Source organism: Sphaerodactylus townsendi, linkage group LG17, assembly GCF_021028975.2.
Source record: "Sphaerodactylus townsendi isolate TG3544 linkage group LG17, MPM_Stown_v2.3, whole genome shotgun sequence".
Lineage (NCBI taxonomy): Eukaryota > Metazoa > Chordata > Lepidosauria > Squamata > Sphaerodactylidae > Sphaerodactylus > Sphaerodactylus townsendi.
Genome location: NC_059441.1, coordinates 17,642,818 through 17,663,054, shown reverse-complemented (window position 1 = coordinate 17,663,054; position 20,237 = coordinate 17,642,818). Strand labels below are relative to the sequence as shown.

The 20,237-nt window shown below is 41.8% G+C and overlaps 1 protein-coding gene and 1 long non-coding RNA gene across 2 annotated transcripts in view; one reads left to right on the top strand and one right to left on the bottom strand.

Moving 5' to 3' along the window:
- ATP8B4 (ATPase phospholipid transporting 8B4 (putative)) overlaps window positions 1-20,237 on the top strand; it is a 90,687-nt gene that overhangs the window by 14,344 nt on the left and 56,106 nt on the right. Inside the window, exons 9-14 of the mRNA XM_048519752.1 lie at window positions 2,978-3,136; window positions 3,898-3,986; window positions 7,104-7,300; window positions 10,964-11,182; window positions 12,532-12,725; window positions 14,820-15,008. Coding sequence (XP_048375709.1) covers window positions 2,978-3,136; window positions 3,898-3,986; window positions 7,104-7,300; window positions 10,964-11,182; window positions 12,532-12,725; window positions 14,820-15,008 — 1,047 coding nt within the window. The remainder of the gene's footprint in view (window positions 1-2,977; window positions 3,137-3,897; window positions 3,987-7,103; window positions 7,301-10,963; window positions 11,183-12,531; window positions 12,726-14,819; window positions 15,009-20,237) is intronic.
- Window positions 19,310-20,038, bottom strand: LOC125424592. Its single transcript, XR_007243255.1, has 2 exons — window positions 19,881-20,038; window positions 19,310-19,537 (listed from the first exon to the last, which is right to left on the bottom strand). It is a non-coding gene; the product is annotated as an uncharacterized LOC125424592 (long non-coding RNA).

The window sequence follows — 20,237 nt, the reverse complement described above, 5'->3', positions numbered from 1 at the left end:
GCAATGGGGAGGTCGTCCCTCAAACCTGGTTAGTTTGTGTTCTGAAACCTGGCTAAGACAGTAGTGGGGATTCGACCGACATGGAAGTGGAAAGAGGAGCAGCATTTTTCCCTACGTGAGCACCTGACCCAGGAGATCTTACATGCAGGATTGCTCAGTAGAACATATGTGACAGCTGAGTGCATCAGTAGGGAAACACACAGAGATGTAGAGTTAGTACCCACTGTGCATCTCCTTGCTCTGTTTCTTGGCGCATTTTTTTCTTGTTATTTGCCTGGCAGACTTTCTAGATCACTTTCTGCACGCAGTCCCTTCTGCGTTCTGCTCTGTGTTTTTACAGTAATTGCATCTGGATTTTTTCCTCTTATTTTTAGCCCACTGCTGGTAATCTTAGCCGGCTAGCACACTGTAATCACTTTGTCTGAATTGAGATATGTTTTTTTTGTTAAGTATGTCTTTGTCCTCTCTAATGCCATTCACAGCACCCTCACGGAGCTGGTAAACTTGCTCACAATCGGTGCTGTGACACATTGGTTTCAAGGTTTGTTAAATTCTTCAAATGACTGGTCTTGGAGTCCTTTTGTGAAATGTATATCCACCCTCTTATTTTTCCTTGGAATGCAAAATTGCATAACTGTATCATGGCTTACCCTCTCAGCCTGGCTTGGTTGCACGCCATTAAAAAAAAAAAGCCAATTGCTTCTAGTCCTGCAATATTCAGGAATGCAGCCGTGACTCTGCTGCACAAAATGAAGTCTGTGGTTCTTTAGGAGCCTTCATAGCCTCCATCTTTTTAGCACCCCACATTCTTCCCTCGCTTGTGCCCAAAGTTTTCTTTAAATAACCTGTTGCTGCTGCCACGCTCCAATTAATTCGCCTGGAGACAGTTCTTCAGATTAAGAACTGCAAGATATTTTATTTGGAACCTCTCAAGGCCTCACCTTGGGTTCAAGGTGAGGAAAAAGAAATTCCACCTAAACATTAGGAAAAACTTCAACAGTGGAATTCATTACCTCGGAGTGTGGTGGAGTCTCCTACTTAGGAGGTTTTTAAAGAGAGGCTGGATGGCCATTGGGCAGGAGTACTTTGATTGTGTGTTCCTGCATTGCAGGGGGTTGGACTTGATGGCCCTTGGGGGTCTCTAACAACTCTGTGATTCTATGATTCACATTTTAGTGTGCTAAAATGGAGTCAGTTCTGTAGGCTGAGAACGTGATTTTTGCACCTTGCCACATCAACAGTCAGTGGGAATTTTGCCACTAACTTCAGCAGGCTGCAATTGCTCTGGAGATAGATAGATAGATAGGTAGGTAGGTAGGTAGGTAGGTAGGTAGGTAGGTAGGTAGATAGATAGATAGATAGATAGATAGATAGATAGATAGATAGATAGATAGATAGATAGATAGATAGATAGATAGATAGATAGATAGATAGATAGATAGATAGATAGATAGATAGATAGATAGATAGATAGATAGATAGATAGATAGATAGATATTTACTTACTTACTTACTTACTTATTTACTTACTTACTTGCTTACTTACTACGGAAACACGATCTTCTAATAGCATTCTTACAGCATTTGTATCTGAATTATCTATGAATGGATATACATGTCGAGTTAACAATGGTTGGATTAACAGCTCCCTTTCACCTTCGTGTAACTTGCAATGCAGTAAGATATGTGACACTGAGTCTACTTCCCCTGAGCCGCACACACAGGTTCTCCTGTGCCTTGGAATATTTTGGAATCGTCCCATCAGATTTTTTGGATTTTGAATTGCTCTGAAGACAATAACAGAATGCTGAAATTTTGGTGAGAGTCAGAATATGTGCTGTGACTTAAATTTCAGTCTTTCGCCCCACGACCCGCAATTACCCTGACTTTATGATAAGTGGAGACACTTTGCCGTGAGAATCGCTAGCCCTGCAAAAATCCTGCAAAGCAAACATCTCTATATCTTCTTAGATTTAGTTTAGGGTGACTTAAATTTTATTTGGCATTTTTTATAGACATCAGAATGTTCTCCTTGGGGGGCTCCAAAAGAATCAATCGGCCAGGCAATTTGATCAGCTGTAATTCCAATGGCGGTTGGTGAAAAAATTACAGTATATTTTTCATACTTTAATAATAGGTCGTTGTGTTTTTTTGTTCCAGTTTCAGATTTTTGACTGTTGTGGTAGTCTGGTTTTTGCTACTTCTGACAAGTTTACATATTTTGCATGACTTGTTCAGCCATAGGATGGGCGCAGCATGGAGTAACAAGAGTCCCAGCAGGAAATCATGCTCATCTTGACAGCACACTGAACAGCAGGAATCTAAAACATGAGTGGTTTAGAAAATTGAGCTAGGAACTGTACCCGTTTTAGTTTGTATTCTCCAGCTTTTCAGAGGTGGAAACAGAGACTTCCTGGCTAGCAATTACTTCTCATACACCGAGAAACACTGCCCGACTTCTCTTCCCTCTCTCAACGATGTTTACAAATTTCTGACGACTTTGTTTTATTTGCTATATGGGCTTCTACTGCAATAGCCTATCTTCTATTGACTTACAAGTCTCAGATCTCTTGTTAGAGCCATGAGTTCAAAAATTGGGGCGGGGGGTCTATGTAGAAAAGTACCATTCTTTCTTACAGTGAAGAATGGGTCTGGTGGTATGTGGGATACCGTATCTCAACCCTGATATACCACTTTAGTTCCTGATAAAGTGAAAAGAATCTGTGCAAGGACGATATGTCCGTTTGTGAAACTTCACACAATTTTGGGTGGCGGGAATGGTCATTTATGGCATTGTGATCTCATGAATTGCTGGTTATTTCACTAACCTGTATTGACATTAAATGCTCTTTTGACATACGTGCTGATGCATGTACCCTCCAAAAACTGTCTTTAAAAAAATAGGTTGAACGTTTCAAATATTGCTGAAGAGTACTTAAAATGTGATAAGCATCCCACCTTATTTTTCACATTATAGGAGAAGTTGTCTGTGAAGCACCAAATCATGATCTGAGTCAGTTCTCAGGAGCTCTTTCTTGGAATGAAGAGAATTATCCTCTTACTAATAAAGAGGTGCTGCTAAGAGGCTGTGTGTTGAGAAACACGGGTTGGTGCTTTGGGATGGTTATTTTTGCAGGTACAGTAAAATATTATCTATCTCCCTTCTTCACAAAAATAATTGTCCCATGGCTTGCTTGCAAGATATTTAAAAATACACTAAAATCACAATAAAACTTTAGTTTGGAGAGGAGACATCTGAGGGAGGATATGATTGAAGTCTATAAAATTACGCATGGGGTAGCAAATGTTGACAGAGAGAAATTTTTCTCTCTTTCTCACAATACTAAAACCAGGGGGCATACATTGAAAATGCTGGGGGGAAGAATTAGGACTAATAAAAGGAAACACTTCTTCATGCAACATGTGATTGGTGTTTGGAATATGCTGCCACAGGAGGTGGTGATGGCCACTAACCTGGATAGCTTTAAAAGGGGCTTGGACAGATTTATGGAGGAGAAGTCGATCCCTGGCTACCAATCTTGATCCTCCTTGATCTCAGATTGAAATGCCTTAGCAGACCAGGTGCTCAGGAGCAGCAGCAGCAGCAGAAGGCCATTGCTTTCACCTCCTGCCTGTGAGCTCCCAAAGGCACCTGGTGGGCCACTGTGAGTAGCAGAGTGCTGGACTAGATGGACTCTGGTCTGATCCAGCAGGCTAGTTCTTATGTTCTTGTGTTCTTAAACTGAGAAACGTAAAAAGAGCCAAACAAACCATTTAAAATGACATTGGAAAGTAGTGGCATTCTTTCTATGTATAAGACAGCAGAAGAATGTACTTCAAGTGATTTATTGTGTGTAAGTTTGAAAAAAAAACCCCACACTGTTACTGTTTTTATAGGCCCTGACACTAAATTGATGCAGAACGGTGGTAAAACTGAAGTTAAACGAACAAGCATTGATCACCTAATGAATACTTTAGTATTGTGGGTAAGTTGCTGCAGTAGAACCTTAAAAATCAGGAGGATTTTGTTCTGGGGTCTTACCTTTATTGTATTGAGTGGCATGGCAGTGCTGAAAGTTCTGTGATTGGATTTTCTTTTTAGAATAGATTGTTCACTTTCCAGCTATATTTACGCCTAGATTTTGCAAAGATCATAACTTTTGACTTGTCATAATTGAGCGTCAGCTTATTTACATGACAGTAATCTGCACTGCAGTTTAGTAGGCGTTTTAAGCCTACTTGGGAGGATGACAAAAGAACAGTGTCATCTGCATAGAGCAGGGTAGATATATGTAGGGAACCTAAACATGGTGGATGGCCATCGATTTTAGTTAAGGTTGGAATAGATTGTTCATAAATAAGGTTGGTGTGCCTATCTGCTACAAACCTCTCCTGTTGAGCTGTTCACTTACACTTATTCAGGATGGGAGATTTTTCATGGTTACTGTCATCTCCATCAGGGCTAGATGGTCCTGAAAGTCCTTCTTTTGGTGCTGTGGAAAAAGAGGAAGGGTAACTTAAAGGAAATATTTTATTTATTTATTTATTTATTTATTTATTGAACTTTTATACCGCCCCATCCCCGAAGGGCTCTGGGCGGTGTACAACACAAAAGGAAACAATATAGGCAATTAAAACAGTTAAAAGCAGCGACAACCGTAAAAACATTTCTAGTAATATAATAAATTACAATAAAATAAATGGCGTTCAGCAGTCTACTATTATAATTCCCTCCCCTCCCCTAAAGGGGGGCGGGGAGAAATGGCGTCCAATGTTCTAATTCTAAAAATTCCCTCCCCCTCCAAAAGGGAGGAATGGCGAGTCTGAGATGACAGTTGGCCCAGATGTCAGGGCCAGAGAAGGGGGGGGGGCACCATCAATGGCTGGTTCCTCCAAAGGCCCGGCGGAACAGCTCCGTCTTACAGGCCCTGCGGAACTCACTCGACAGCTATTAATTTTATTTTAAACATTTATCAGCTGCCTTTTTTGCCTTGTGGAACACGAGGCAACTTGCAGTGTACAGGAACCAAAAAACTGTTAAGAAATACACAAAAGACCGCCATTTAAAGTCACAATGTAGGGTTGCCAGTAAATAAAAACTAAATTAGACAGGTGGCAAATCACCCCATAAAGGTAGTCTGCCTAGTAAATGTCATGATGTGACTTCAATCATGGATCAGCATCGACTACCATTACCTTTAAATTAGTCAAATGCAGACCTTAGTAAAACTGTTCTTCAACTGCGTCCTACAGATCAAAAGCGAGGGGGCCAGGCACCTCACCTCTAATGAGATGGTTCCATAATTATGGGGCCACCCCAGAAAAGGCCCTTTCTCATGTACCCTCCAGAAGAACTTAGTTGACTGGGAGGACAATTATTTGGGACTCTCATAATCTTGTTTACTTTTTAAAGGTGTTCGTTGTAAATAGGGGATAACTGAATTGAAAATAAATAGTTTTTTTAAAAAAATCTGCATGTTTTTTTTGACTCTCACAGTTCATGAGATCCTGAATTTTTTTACTTGGGTTGGCAATGAGATTGTGGAAGTTTGTGGTGACTTGTGAAGAGATCACTCATCCTCCCCCCCCCCCAATTTATCTCTTTGAAGTCCTGCCTGGAACTGTGCAGCCCCACCTCATGAGGAATGCTGCCTACAGCACTGAGCCTGCGACTTACTAATGAATTGGCTTTCAGCAACTCTAAAACCAAATGTTCTCTTTTTGATTGTTGTGGGAATCATGGAGCTTTGTTAATTGTCATACAAATTCAGAAGTGGATCTTTTGTGTGAAGACAGAGCCCTTCCACTTGCCTTCTCAGAGTTTATTTGTAGACCCTCCAGAAAACCCTCTCGTTGCAGTTGGTAGTATCCAATAAAATGATGTAGAAAAATGCATCTTGAAACCAACATGTGTAAGAATATTTGCAGTTAGTACTTGTTGTGATTTTTGTTAGCTAATAAAACAATAGGGAAAAATGTTGCCAGTTCTTCACATGTTTGTTTAATAGAGCATTGCACTGATGTGAGGCCAGATTCCGAAATCTATGCTGTGGACTCGAATTCGCCACTAGATCACTGCCTCTAGTAGGTGGCATAGAGTGTTACGTCATCCCTGAGGGAATTTAAGGAGACAGATTGTCTTAGGAATGCCTCCTAGATTATCCTGCCAAGTACAGGGAATGTTTAGTGCCAACCGCATTCAAGAGGCCAGTGCAGAAAGGGTGGAAATACATCACTTCTGAGTATTGAACTAAGGGATTTCAGTTCTGTTGGCCTTTGAACGCTGTGTGCGCTCCCTATTGCAGTTGAAGAGTTATACGTCTTTGCATAGAATTTGATTACCTCTAGAGAGCAGTATCCTTATTTTGATTTTTATTGGATCATTTCCTCTCCCCTAGGAATACTGCGAATTGCCTATTCTGTGAAGGGTTTAGGTTTTCTAATGAACAATTCTCAGCGCTCTGGCGCAAACTGCAAATCGGGAAAAAATATTATCCCATCTTTCCTCCCAGGAAGTCCAGATAAAATACATCATTCTCCCTTCATTGTACCTCACAACATTACTGTGAGGTAGATCAGGGTGAGATATATAGTGTTGCAAGTGGGCTATGAGACAGACATAAAATTGATCCAAGTTTCATGTCTATTTTAAATCCATAACAGGATGCCCAATGAAGTCAGGTTTATGCTGGAATCAATACATCAAAATCAAATCGAAAGTGGAGTCTGGATGAATCTGGCCCCTTCCGCACACGCAAAATAATGCGTTTTCAAACCACTTTCACAACTGTTTGAAAGTGGATTTTGCTATTCCGCACAGCTTCAAAGAGCACTGAAAGCAGTTTGAAAATGCATTATTCTGCATGTGCGGAATGAGCCTCTGGCAGGTCACACCAAATGCTGGCTGATGGGCAACTCGTTTTATTTTCTTTGTGCCTTCATAAAATTCTGCTTTCTGTATCTGTTGGTTCACATAATTTATTGTCACGCAGATCATACATAGATGGCTTTGCATCTTTGCCTTGCACAGATAAATCCAAGGCAGAAGTTGTCATTTTGAGAAGAGAAAAGTTTTTTTACTTCTGCTGTTCTTCTAATTTCAGATCTTTGGCCTTCTGGTATTCATGGGAATAATCCTAGCGATAGGAAATTCAATTTGGGAGCATCGGGCTGGAATCCACTTCAGAATTTACCTGCAGTGGAGCGATGTGGTGGAGAGTTCTATATTTTCAGGATTTCTAACATTTTGGTCATACGTTATCATACTCAATTCAGTTGTGCCAATTTCCTTATATGTGAGGTAAGATGCTAGATTGCCCTAAAGGGTGTAATCCTGTTTTTCTCCTGAAGATGGCAGCCACCTGTGGTTGCTTCTACCAAGTCCACATAATTGCCAACTGTGACCCTCCGCCCCTCCTCATCCCTGCTTCAGTTGGTATCAGTTCATAGCAGTGGTTCTCAACCTTCCTAGTGCCGCGACCCTTCAATACAGTTCCTCATGTTGTGGTGACCCCCAACCCTGACATTTATCCATTTTATAGATGGAGAACACTGATGCAGAGAGTCTTAGGCGACCCCTGGGAAAGGGTCGTTCGACCCCCAAAGGGTTCCCGACCCACAGGTTGAGAACCACTGGTTCATAGTAGTTGGTTTTCTTTTTCAAGGAGCCACCAACTCTTTTAGCTACTAGGGTATGTGTTGGATTCTACAGAGAAAAGTGTTCATCGGCAATTTCCTAAGAATTTTTGATGTTTCAAAAATATACTTTTTTCAATGCTTTGGTGTATCAGCCGAAGTTCTAAAATGGATTGCTGACCTTATTAGGTTCCCTGTGACTGGCCTACTGATGGGAGCAGTGGCATACTGCTAGTTATGATTGTGAGATTTGTCGGCCACAATTTTTTTTAAGTTCTTTTAAAACAGAGGCCCCTTCCGCACATGCAGAATACTGCACTTTCAGAATTATTTGCAAGTGGATTTTGTCCAGTAAAATCCAGCTGCAAAGTGCATCGAAAGTGGATTGAAAGTGCTTTATTCTGCATGTGCAGAAGGGGTCCGGAGAGTTTTTTATGGTAGAATGAAGACCATTAAACTTCCCTCTCCCTCTCCCTCTCCCTCTCCCTCTCCCTCTCCCTCTCCCTCTCCCTCTCCCTCTCCCTCTCCCTCTCCCTCTCCCTCTCCCTCTCCCTCTCCCTCTCTCTCTCTCTCTGCCTAAATTCCAAAAATGCCAGGCAGCGGATAATGTTGCTTCCTGCAATTGCATTTGGCACTTATAAGCCTCGCCACAAATTCCCAGTAGTAATGTGGTGAGCAGGGACTCTTTTGAAATTTCCTACTGACTCATCTTCAGTTATGAAGCCTTTAAAAAAAAAAAAAAGCATTCAACTCTGAAACACAGGCATAATTTCAGCACCCTCTCTCTAAGTGGGCTAAGAAATGGCAAATGCAGTTCAATGTAGCAAAATGCAAAGTGATGCACATAGGGGCAAAAAATCCAAACTTCACATACACGCTACTGGGGTCAGTGCTGTCAGTCACAGACCAGGAAAGGGATTTGGGCGTCTTAGTTGATAGTTCCATGGGAATGTCAATTCAATGCATGGCAGCTGTGAAAAAGGCAAACTCCATAATTAGGAAAGGGATTGATAATAAAACTGCAAAGATTGTCATGCCCTTATGGTGCGACCACACTTGGAGTACTGTGTTCAGTTCTGGTCTCCACATCTCAAAAAAGATATTGAAGAGATAGAAAAAGTGCAGAAAAGGGCAACAAGGATGATTGAGGGATTGGAGCACCTTCCTTATGAGGAGAGGCTGCAGCGTTTGGGACTCTTTAGTTTGGAGAGGAGACGTCTGAGGGGGGATATGACTGAAGTCTATAAAATGATGCATGGGGTAGAAAATGTTGACAGAGAGAAATTTTTCTCTCTTTCTCACAATACTAGAACCAAGGGGCATTCATTGAAAATGCTGGGGGGAAGAATTAGGACTAATAAAAGGAAACACTTCTTCACGCAACGTGTGATTGGTGTTTGGAATATGCTGCCACAGGAGGTGGTGATGGCCACCAACCTGGATAGCTTTAAAAGGGGCTTGGACAGATTTATGGAGGAGAAGTCAATCCATGGCTCCCAATCTTGATCCTCCTTGATCTGAGATTGCAAATGCCTTAGCAGACCAGGTGCTCGGGAGCAGCAGCAGCAGAAGGCCATTGCTTTCACATCCTGCATGTGAGCTCCCAAAGGGCCACTGCGAGTAGCAGAGTGCTGGACTAGATGGACTCTGGTCTGATCCAGCAGGCTAATTCCTAAGTTCTTGTGTGCACCTTATTATGATCAGAGATCTGCTGGCAACAATTTCTTTATGATGTGCCCAGGATTGGAAAGCGAAGTTGCAAGTAGATAAATTCTCTCTCTCATTACAGATTTAGCTATACAAATAAAGTTGGGAATTTCAGTTAATTTTATTATTTTTGCTCTGTTTTGCTTGTTGTCTGCCCTTGCAGCCTTCAGAATAGAGCAGGGTATGCTTTGAATGCTGGTGTAGCCACGTAGTCAGGTGAGCGAACTGAAAATTGAGGAGACACCTGTCAGATCTCTCATTTAAGCCACTTGGTGACCTGAAGCAAACTATGCTCTCTCAACTGAGCCCCTCGGGGGAGGGCGGTATAAAAATGAAATAATAAATAATAATAAATAAAATAATAAACTGTAGTTCCTTGATCCACATTGTGGGGTAACAATGCTAACTTATCCTGTAAGGCTGATGTAAACGCTTGTTGCATTTTGAACTCTGACACTACTATACAAATGCCTGATATTATGAACAAATGTGTTTTTTTAAAAACAAACAAACCCAAGGTAGGCATTAAGATGTACCTCTTGGTTCCCAGCGCACCTTTTTGTTTGTTTGAGCATGTGTAGTAAGTTATTCCACAGGGCTCAAACAAATCCGAAGACCCTGGAGCAGTATTTTCAAAAACATGCTGTTGGGGAAGTGTATGCTCTAAAACACTGGCTTGTTCCTTTTCTGTCAATTCTCTTGTGGATTCAGAAAAACTGATGTAGGAAAAGGGCTTTCTGAACGGAAAAGTTTCAGATGAGATCGCTCATGAGCATTGGTCTTCAACTGGCAGGTTGGCTTCCAAAAGAGAGTCGGTTCTGACCCGTTTTGAATCACATCAGCATTCATAACACCATGTTTTCAGTCATTTTAATGAGAAAATGAAATATGTATAGAGAGAACAGGAAATAGCAAGTTGCTGAGGGTGGGGAAGGAAGAAAAGTAGAGTAAGGACGAAGGGCACGAGTGTATGATAGTAATATTTAAAAGGACTCCCCAAGTTTTAAGACAGAGTCCTGGATAATACTATAGTCCTGGATAATACTATAGTACCCGTCCCAATGTTGCTGAAATGGGGGAGGTGTCTACCATGTTTCTGTCCTACAAGGAGGAGTCCACAAAGTATTTATCCTTCTGTCCTAACGTATTCTGTCCTTATGCTGCTGAGATGGGGGAGGTGCCTACCATTTTTTCTGTGCCACAGTGTAAAGTGGCAAGTGGTCCTTTGGGAAGAGAGTAGTGGGCTCTGAACGCCATTAAAAGTGACACCACCGAAAGTAACTTGTATGGCTTCCCTGAGTGCTAGTACTTTCCCGCTTAAAGGAGAGAGACTAGATCCCCCTCTCTGCTGACCTGCACTGGCAATCTGCTGGAGAGAACGCTTTCAGAACGACGACGCCTCCATTCCTGCAACTAAACTCTCACAGCTCCAGAAAACACCTTGAGTGTCAACATTGTCTTGTAGGCCTGTAGCAAAAGTTTCTCTCATTCGGGGGCTTCTGCATAATTCATGATTTAATTGTTTGTCTCTGAAAGATACTATAGTACCCCACACCTCTTGCTTCCCTGACCTTTAATTTGTACAAAATTTAAAATGTTTCTTGTCTGTTCGCTTCTAAAGTGTGGAGGTGATTCGCCTTGGACACAGTTGCTTCATCAACTGGGATCAAAAAATGTATTTTGCCAAAGAAGATACTCCAGCTGAGGTCCGGACGACAACCCTCAGCGAAGGGCTGGGACAAATTGAGTACATTTTTTCAGACAAAACGGGAACGCTCACCGAAAACATAATGACTTTTAATAAGTGTTCAATTAATGGGAAAGTATATGGTAAGGTGTTGTTTCTTCATTTCTTCCAATCTTTGGTTCTCTAAGCAGTTAAAAAGAGGGATAATTGGGGCAGGAGGGAGGGGTGTAACAGAAACTTTGGCCTCCCTACAGAAATTGCTCATAAAAGCATTACTAAACTCCCTCTAGTAATAATTTTGCAAAAGACCCTGTAAAGGAAAGCATCTTTAATTAAACAGATTCTGAATTTACAGGGAATCTATTCTCGTTTTTGCTAATCGTTTGAATTTTGCAGGTAAAACTTCTTCTGATGATGATGTCAAGGTTTTCAAAACAAAGAGCAACAAGGTAAAGTTGGTGACCAGAGTTCTGTGTTAGATGGCTTTTTTTGCCTTATGGTGGTGACCTCCAACCTGTCCAGTCTCAGAATCCACTGAGCTGGAAGCATGTGAAATCAGAATCACGTGACAGGAGGAAGCAAAGCCAACGGTCATGGCCTCTCCATTGCTGAGGCCAGGACCATGGACAGCAGACCAACGGAGCTAGAGACAGGAAACATGCAAGCTAAGTACCAGTACTGTAGTGAGGAACAAGCCAAAGGTCAGGAACGTGGGGGAATGGTCTCTGCTTTTGAGTGACATCACCCTGGCTTTCTGCTGCCTCTGTCAGCATGTATGTAAAGAGAAACAGGAGGCGTGGCCCCTTCCTCTTTGGACATGTATACAAGCACTGTACTGTGCTTCAAGTTGCTCCCATCACCATTTTGTAATTGCTGTGTAATTGCAGAATTCCTAACACACTTGTTGGTAGGACATTGGATGTCCAATATCAGTCTCAGGGCCATGGGAAGCCCGACTGGATCAAACTTACAGTCCATTTGGCCAACATCCTGTTTCAGATTGAGGCAGGACATGCATAGGGAAGCTATAGGGAAGCCCACAAGCAGGACCTACAAACAGCTCTCACTTGACGATTGCTCTGAGACCGGAGGAGGTCAGGCCAGTCTGGACCAACCAGGTTAGGGCAATAAAATCAATGGTAATATTTGGTCAGAAAGTTGGCCAAACCCCAGGTAAAATATGAGTCAAAATCTAGATATTTAAAATCCTTTTGTATTTTCATCATAGTCTTTAACTACTAAAATATTCCCTGGCGATCAATTTAGGTGTAACGGGATTTTAAACATAAGTCACAGAATTTTTTTTTAATATAAATTATTTAATTCCTGCGAACATCCCCTCAGTCAGCAATATTGACTATATATTTTGTACTATGTACTATCTTTGATTTGTGATTCATTATTGCTGAATTGTGTATTTCTGTTATTGCTGTTCTGGTCGATGACCGTAAATAAATGATTTGATACTAAAATATTCAGAATTCATAATCTTGCCTTAACAGGTTTCCCCCCGCCCTCCAATTTCTTCCACAGAAAATGCCAGCAGATTTCTCCTTTAACCCATTAGCAGACAGTAAATTTACCTTCAGTGACCACCGTCTGATTGAGGCCATTAAATTCAGAGACCCACAAGTTCATGAGTTCTTTCGGCTGCTTTCCCTGTGCCATACAGTGATGCCTGAAGAGAACACTCTAGGTAATGGGAGAGGCAGGCCTGCATGGGGGAAAATAACATGGGTCTTTTGGAGTGCGATGGAAATGTTGCTGTTGTGCGTCTGCGACCTGCGCTAATGTTGTCAATAGCTGCGCGGTTTCCTTGTGCAGTTCCTAGGCAAACACTTGTGTTTGGGGCCTTCTTTCCCAGCTAAAACACTGAAGATTTCCTAAACACGTTTTCTTATTTATTGCTCAGCTTTCTTCTGCGTATGCTGCTGGGTGATTCTTGATGAGGAAAAAAAAATGGGTAGACATTTGCAGAGGAATGGGACATGGCTGGACAAAGTTTTGATGCATTTGGAAATGTTGCGGCTCTTTTAGGATTGCAGATTGCTTAAATAAATTGCAGATTGCTTAAATAAAGGATTGCAGATGGCTTAAATAAAATAAATAAATAAAACAGGATTGCTTAAGCACAAAACCTAACATGATGCCCTGGGCTGACTCTGTGAATTAAACCAGTGTTATCCTCGTATTACATATGGAGAATAGGAAATAGTGGCTGGACTAAAGCTGTGGAACCCCACTGAATAGCATGTGTGCGACTGTAAGTCATATGATATCAGAACCACACGTCTGGTGAGAACTGGAGTTCAACCCAGCCAGGGGAAGCTGTAATCTGGTACAGAATCCTGGTAAGAAAGTGGTACTTCCTATCTTCTTCTTAAGAAGCCCTTAGAAAGTATGCACTGGTATAATTTTCACCACTGAACCTTGACAACCTAATCAGGTTCTAGGATTGAGTCTCAACTTGGATGAGTTCCTGCTGTTGCATCTGTTGCATGCATGTTATATTACTAAGGCAAAATTTTGATGCTGAGGAAATTACTCATTTTTATTTGTTTATTTGCTGGATTTTGTGCCAAATCTCCTGACCTTTTATTCAGAGGCAGTTTTCAGCCATAAAAGGATATCTTTTATGCTTATTTGCTCAATAGCTTGGGTAAAATCTGGGAAGTGCTTGGTGTTTCCAAATCTTTCTCTGTCCCTTGTGATGCATTCCTGACCTTCACTACAATGGAAAGCACTCTTGAGTAGGATTTTTGACCTTTTATAGTATCTCAAGGCCGGCGTCAAGCGTGGGTTTCTTGGGGTGTCTTTCCAGACCCACAGCCCGGGCAAAGGGCAGAGATAAGCCCATCTGCTCCCACTAGGACAGTGGTGGTGAACCTATGGCACGGGTGCCAGAGGTGGCACTCAGAGCCCTTTCTATGGGCACACGTACACAGAGTTCATCATGTGGGGGGGTGGAAAATCACCCCCCCCCCCCACATACACACATCTAGGCTAGCCTGGGCACAATCTTTTACCTGGGAGTAAGCTCGGTTGCTGGCAATGGGGCTTGATTCTGAGTAAACCCTCCTAGGGTCATGATTCACCCATTCAAAGTGTTGCACGGTTGCTTCACCAAGCTTACTCCCAAGTAACGTGTGCCTCGGAGCCAACTTTTTTTTCTAACCTTAACCTCAGTATTCAGGTTAAATTGCTGTGTTGCCACTTTGTGATAAATAACCGGGTTTTGGGTTGCAATTTGGGCACTCGGTCTCAAAAAGGTTCGCCATCACTGCACTAGGATTAGGCAGTTACCAAGAGGGTCCCTGTAATAGTGAAGGATCTCTCAGGCCTTCCTGCACATCTGCCCCTGCTGCCAGCGCATTTGCCCCTTGCGCAGGTGGGGTGGGCACCCTCACTGGCATAGGACTGCACCACTTTCCCAGGTAGATCAGTCCCCCCTATGGATTGGGCTGCAACACTGTTTGTCTCAGGAAGGTTGCATATAATATTCCTGAAAGCCTGCCTCAAGACCGCTTTCTGAGGAAGAGGTGTAGCGTACATAATTTTGAAGCAAACAGGACATGCAACTTTGCCTTCCTTGTCCTTGAGGTCCGCAGGACTTTGTAGTTTTTATTTTGTTTTGTTTTGCATAAACTGTACTTTTCTGCATAGAATCCATTGTAGATGACAAGGTTTTTGCATAGCGCCTGCTTCTTTAAAGTGGCAGCCCTTTTGTTACTACAATGAATAATTTTGTTTCTTGGTTTTATATAAACAGAGCTTTTATTTATTTTTTTAGGTGAACTGATTTATCAAGCTCAATCACCAGATGAAGGCGCTCTGGTCACCGCCGCCAGGAACTTTGGATTCGTCTTTAAATCTCGTACCCCCAAGACGATCACAATATCAGAAATGGGTAAACTTGTGACTTACCAGCTCTTGGCAATTTTGGATTTCAACAATACCAGGAAAAGAATGTCTGTAATTGGTATGGAATGCACACCTGATTTATCCTTCTCTGTCATATATTTATGTTTTGAAATCTCACCATTGGATTCACCTAGTTGGCTACTGCAGGACAGAATTCCCCTAAGGAAGAAATGTAGACTTAGAGCCAAACTAAATGATACATTTGGCATGAATCCCCATGACTTGACTCACAGTCAGGGAGCTGATCTTGCCAAGCATGCTGGAGCCAGATTTGTAGTGTTCAAGAGCGGTGGTCTCTAATCTAGAGGACCAGGTTTGATCCTCCACACGAGTGGTTAACTCTTAGGCCCCTTCCGCACATGCAGAGTAATGCGTTTTCAAACCACTTTCACAACTGTTTGCAAGTGGATTTTGCTATTCCACACGGCCTCAAAGAGCACTGAAAGCAGTTTGAAAGTGCATTATTCTGCATGTGCGGAAGGAGCCTTAATCTGGTGAACCAGGTTTGTTTACCCGCTCCTTCACAGGAAGCCTGCTGGGTAACCTTGGGTTCTCTCAGAACTTTCTCAGCCCCACCTACATCACAGGGTGTCTGTTGTGGGGAGAGGAAGAGGAAGAGTTTGTAAGCACTTTGAGACTCCTTGCGGTTGAGAAAAGCGAGTTATAAATCCAAGCAGCAGTGGCGTAGGAGGTTAAGAGCTCGTGTATCTAATCTGGATGAACCGGGTTTGATTTCCCGCTCTGCCACCTGAGCTGTGGAGGCTTATCTGGGGAATTCAGATTAGCCTGTACACTCCCACACACGCCAGCTGGGTGACCTTGGGCTAGTCACAGCTTCTCAGACCTCTCTCAGCCCCACCTACTTCACAGGGTGTTTGTTGTGAGGGGGGAAGGGCAAGGAGATTGTAAGCCCCTTTGAGTCTCCTACAGGAGAGAAGGGGGGATATAAATCCAAACTTTTCTTCTTCTTCTTCTCTTTGTCTGCTTCTTGAGAATGTGGCATTGGTGGGAAAAGGACTTCTTCTGTCCCATGCTGTTTTCTTGAGTGGGAATGGAACTGTGCATGCACTGACTGCAACATGTGGTGCCCCAAAACAGGGCAAGTAGGACTCCTCTGCAGCTATTTCAGCTGAGAAAACGGCACAGGATTTTTAATGTTATGAAAATATGTTCCTGTCTCTCTGTAAACTTGCTTTTTTGCTCTGTTCATAAAAACGTTCACATACTTTATAATTTTTTAAAGGAATAAAGCAGGTATAATCCATACAGAAGAAATTACGGAACATAGGCTGGAGATTTTTTTTTTTTATGGCAAGATTTAACACACTCGCTCAACAAAGCTTTACAATATAGCATAACAAGATGCAACAGCACTGCGCTTAAGCCAGGAAGACTTACAATGTTTTATTTATTGGATTTAAGAAGATTTAGTTACATAGGATGTTGCTTCAAACACTGTTGGGCATTGCACATCGAGTATCGTTTACCCTATTGGTCCCACTGAGGATTAAAGGATTAAATTAAGCATAAAGGTTTTTTATAGCGATTGCTTGAAGTTTTCTTTGTACTCTGAATTGTGATGGTAAAGTGACAGCCACCCTTAACAAATGTATACCCCACACAGCCCCGCCGTATAGTTTGAATGCTAATCTTCAGGAATACAACCCGCACAAGGAAAATGTCACGATGAAGAATCTCCCTTTTCAAGTTCATTGTTGATTGCGTTTAAAGTTTAAGAGTAAAAAATAGCATAGAAAGTGACAACTCTTGGTGTTGAGCCAGGTGGTGACTTTTCTGTGTAAACGAACTGTTGCTGTGTTTATTCTATCAATGAGGAAGCATCTTTCTCATTGCCCTAGTTTGAACTGTACTCTACCATCGTTGACCAGGGTAGGTTTTTTATGTACTGTCTTCCAGGGTTGACAGTAGGCACTAACAATAGTACAGTACAGTACAGTAAACCTTTATTAGGCATAAATAATTCTGCATACAGTATGTTTGTATGATAAACAGCAATACAACGAGGAATCCAGTTCACCAAGTTAGGACAAATCATACACAAACTCTCCGGAGACACACCGCAACATCCATATGTTAATCAAAACTGATTTGAATGACTTCCCATGTTCACCACAATGACCTGAGCCTCAGACATCAAATCAATGTAATTTAGATGATTTGATACATTGAGGGACACATTTTAGTACCGTCTTTGGGATATTACTTCCGCTAGATATGTAGCGACCCTAAAGGTTATCTCAGAAGATGCATCACTAAGTAAATACTTCACTACATAAGCCGAAGGCAGATTTGTTTTAGCTTTAATAATCGGGATTATATAGTGACTACGTAATGCAGAGTGTAGCTGACATTCTAGGAGGATATGCGGTATTGTATCCACGGCATTAACAGAGCATGGGCATAGTCTGTCAGCGAATAAACTAACAATAGTATTTAAGCACACTCGAAGGATATAAAACTGTCCTGTTCCATTTTGACTTTGGATGAATCTATAGAATATGGTATTTGTGGTACATTAGGAACCTGAAGTGTGAATATTACAAGCCTTCTTGTAAGAACATAGGGTTCTTGTCCTTTATTGTCAAAGTCTTTCATGACCTGAATCAACTGACTACTGTGAGTTTTTCTGGCTGTGTGGCAGTAGTCTTGTAGTTTTTGCTCTTGATGTTTTGCCTGCATCTATGACAGGCATCTTCAGAGGCACGTCAGAGTCATAGATGCAGGCGAAGCGTTAGGAACAAAAACTACCAGACCATGGCCACACAGCCCGAAAACCCAGAACAGCCAGTTCTTGTCTTGTTAAATCTCCAAGTACCCAAATCCAAATCCAAAACCTTTATTAGGCATAAAACCGGTGTGTGTCAAGAATTCCAAATACAATAAGAAGATAATTATTGCACAACTTGCAGTACACAGAGTAAAAGTATAGCAACAGCTTCAGAGATTTCAACATTAGAGTTATTTAGAAGCTTAGCCATTTTTAACTTATCAGAAAGGAGCATAAATCCTGTTAAAGTACCCTACAATGCCAAGTACCCTACAACGGCATCACATTTATCCTATTTGTTTATAACAATTATTTTTATTATTTGAAGAGAATTCATTAATTGAAGTGGATTCTCAATTAATGGCAGATTCAAAAAATCAAATAGCATTCATTAAAATTAGAAAAATATGCACAGGATTCATCATAATGAATACTGATGAAAACCACCTAACAGCGAAATGCATGGTTTAACTATCTGGGCTATCTCAAGAAGAAGAAAAGGAGTTTGGATTTATATCCCCCCTTTCTTTCCTGTAAGGAGACTCAAAGGGGCTTACAATCAATCTCCTTTCCCTTCTTCCTGTGCGGTGGGTGGGGCTGAGAGAGCTCTGAAGAACTGTGACTAGCCCAAGTTCACCCAGTTGGCATGTGTTGGAGTGCACAAGATCATCTAGTTCACCAGATAAGCCTCCACAGCTCAAGTGGCAGAGCGGGGAATCAAACCTGGTTCTCCAGATTAGAGTGCACCTGCTCTAAACCACTACACCACGCTGGCTCAAGCATACAGGTGTCTTAATTCTCTGATCTCCATCCTCATTTGAAAGATCCATAGCTTAAATTTAAAATAAATTTCCGTTTGACATTGGAGACAAAATGGTGTGCGTGGAAGTGTAGAAGGGAATCGGAGCATACCAGGAGAGAAGAAGCGTTTGGATTTATACCATTGCTTTTCTGAACCGTAAGAAGTCTCGAAGTGGCTTACAAACTTCTTTTCCCTTCCTCTCCCCACAACAGACACACTGTGAGGTAGAAGAAGAATAGTTTGGATTTATATCCCCCCTTTCTCTCCTGCAGGAGACTCAAAGGGGCTGACAATCTCCTTGCCCTTCCGCCCTCACAACAAACACCCTGTGAGGTAGGTGGGGCTGAGAGAGCTTTGAGAAGCTGTGACTAGCCCAAGGTCACCCAGCTGGCGTGTGTGGGAGTGTACTGTGACTAGCCCAAGGTTACCCAGCAGGCTTTGTGTGGAGGAGCAAGGGAACAAACCTGGTTCACCAGATTGGAGTCCACCGCTCCTGTGGGGGAGTGGAGAATCAAACTCAGTTCTCCAGATTAAAGTCTGCTGCTCGTTTGAAAGAGTGGGGAATCAAACTAAAGAGTTTGAAAGTGGAATCCCAAGCAGAGCTGACACCCTTCTGTCCACTGAATTTAATGGGCTTAGAAGTGTGTTCCCTTGTGAAAGATTTCACCATTTTCTTGTAAGGAAAAAAATGCTGCTGCTGCATGTCTGTTGTGTGTTTCATTTGCTTACGCCCTAGTAAGAATTATTCAGGTCTTCACTGATACCAGTCCAATCCAAAAACCTTTATTAGGCATAAAACCGAAAGTACCGAACATTCCAGGTACAATAACAGGATTGTTGTTACACATCATGTAGGACACGGATTAAAAATGTAGCAACTGCTTCCGAAATTTCTACATTAGAGCTGTTCAATAGCTTAGACATTTTTAGTTTGTCTGAGAAAAACTTAAAGTATGAAGGTAATAAAGCTCCCAGGTCAGTTCTAATATCATTATACCTCGAACAGTAAAGCAGAATATCAAGTCATTTTATTTACAGTCAGCGACCAGTAGTACAAGATCAAGGTACATCAGTTTCAAGGTACCATTACCATAGTATATATATAGACAAAAGAGTACTAGAAGCACTATTCAAAATGTTACATAATCTATAATCTGTAATAAGAGTACTAAAAGCACTATACAAAATATTACATCGTCTATGGTATTTACAAGAAGGAATATTTGCGACATTAATATAATTATTATTGTACTTATACACAGTCGATGACTGTTTACTAAAAGGTCAACTCACGAAAAAAGCAAGCAGTAGGTAAAATACATTTGATTATGTCATTACACCTCAAACAGTAAAGCAGAATATGAGGAACTGAGTCCATAGTGTAGGGACAGTACCGACAACAACGCTCACTTTGTGCGATGTTAAGGAAACGACCTTGAAGATAGACTGAAGTGAATGAGTTGCACCTTTCTCTGGTCATGACCTGTCTACACTTACAGTTGACAAGCTGTTCTAAATATACAGCAGGGCTAGATTTCTGGGATGTGATCCCAAAGTATAGGGGGGAACAAGAGCTTTGCGCAGTACTCAGGAGAAATTGGTATTCCTGGTCATACAGTCTGCTCTTTAGATGATGGTAAATCTCCGTGGCGGTAAGCATATGAAGAGACTCCCACACTGTTACCTTCTCTGTCTTT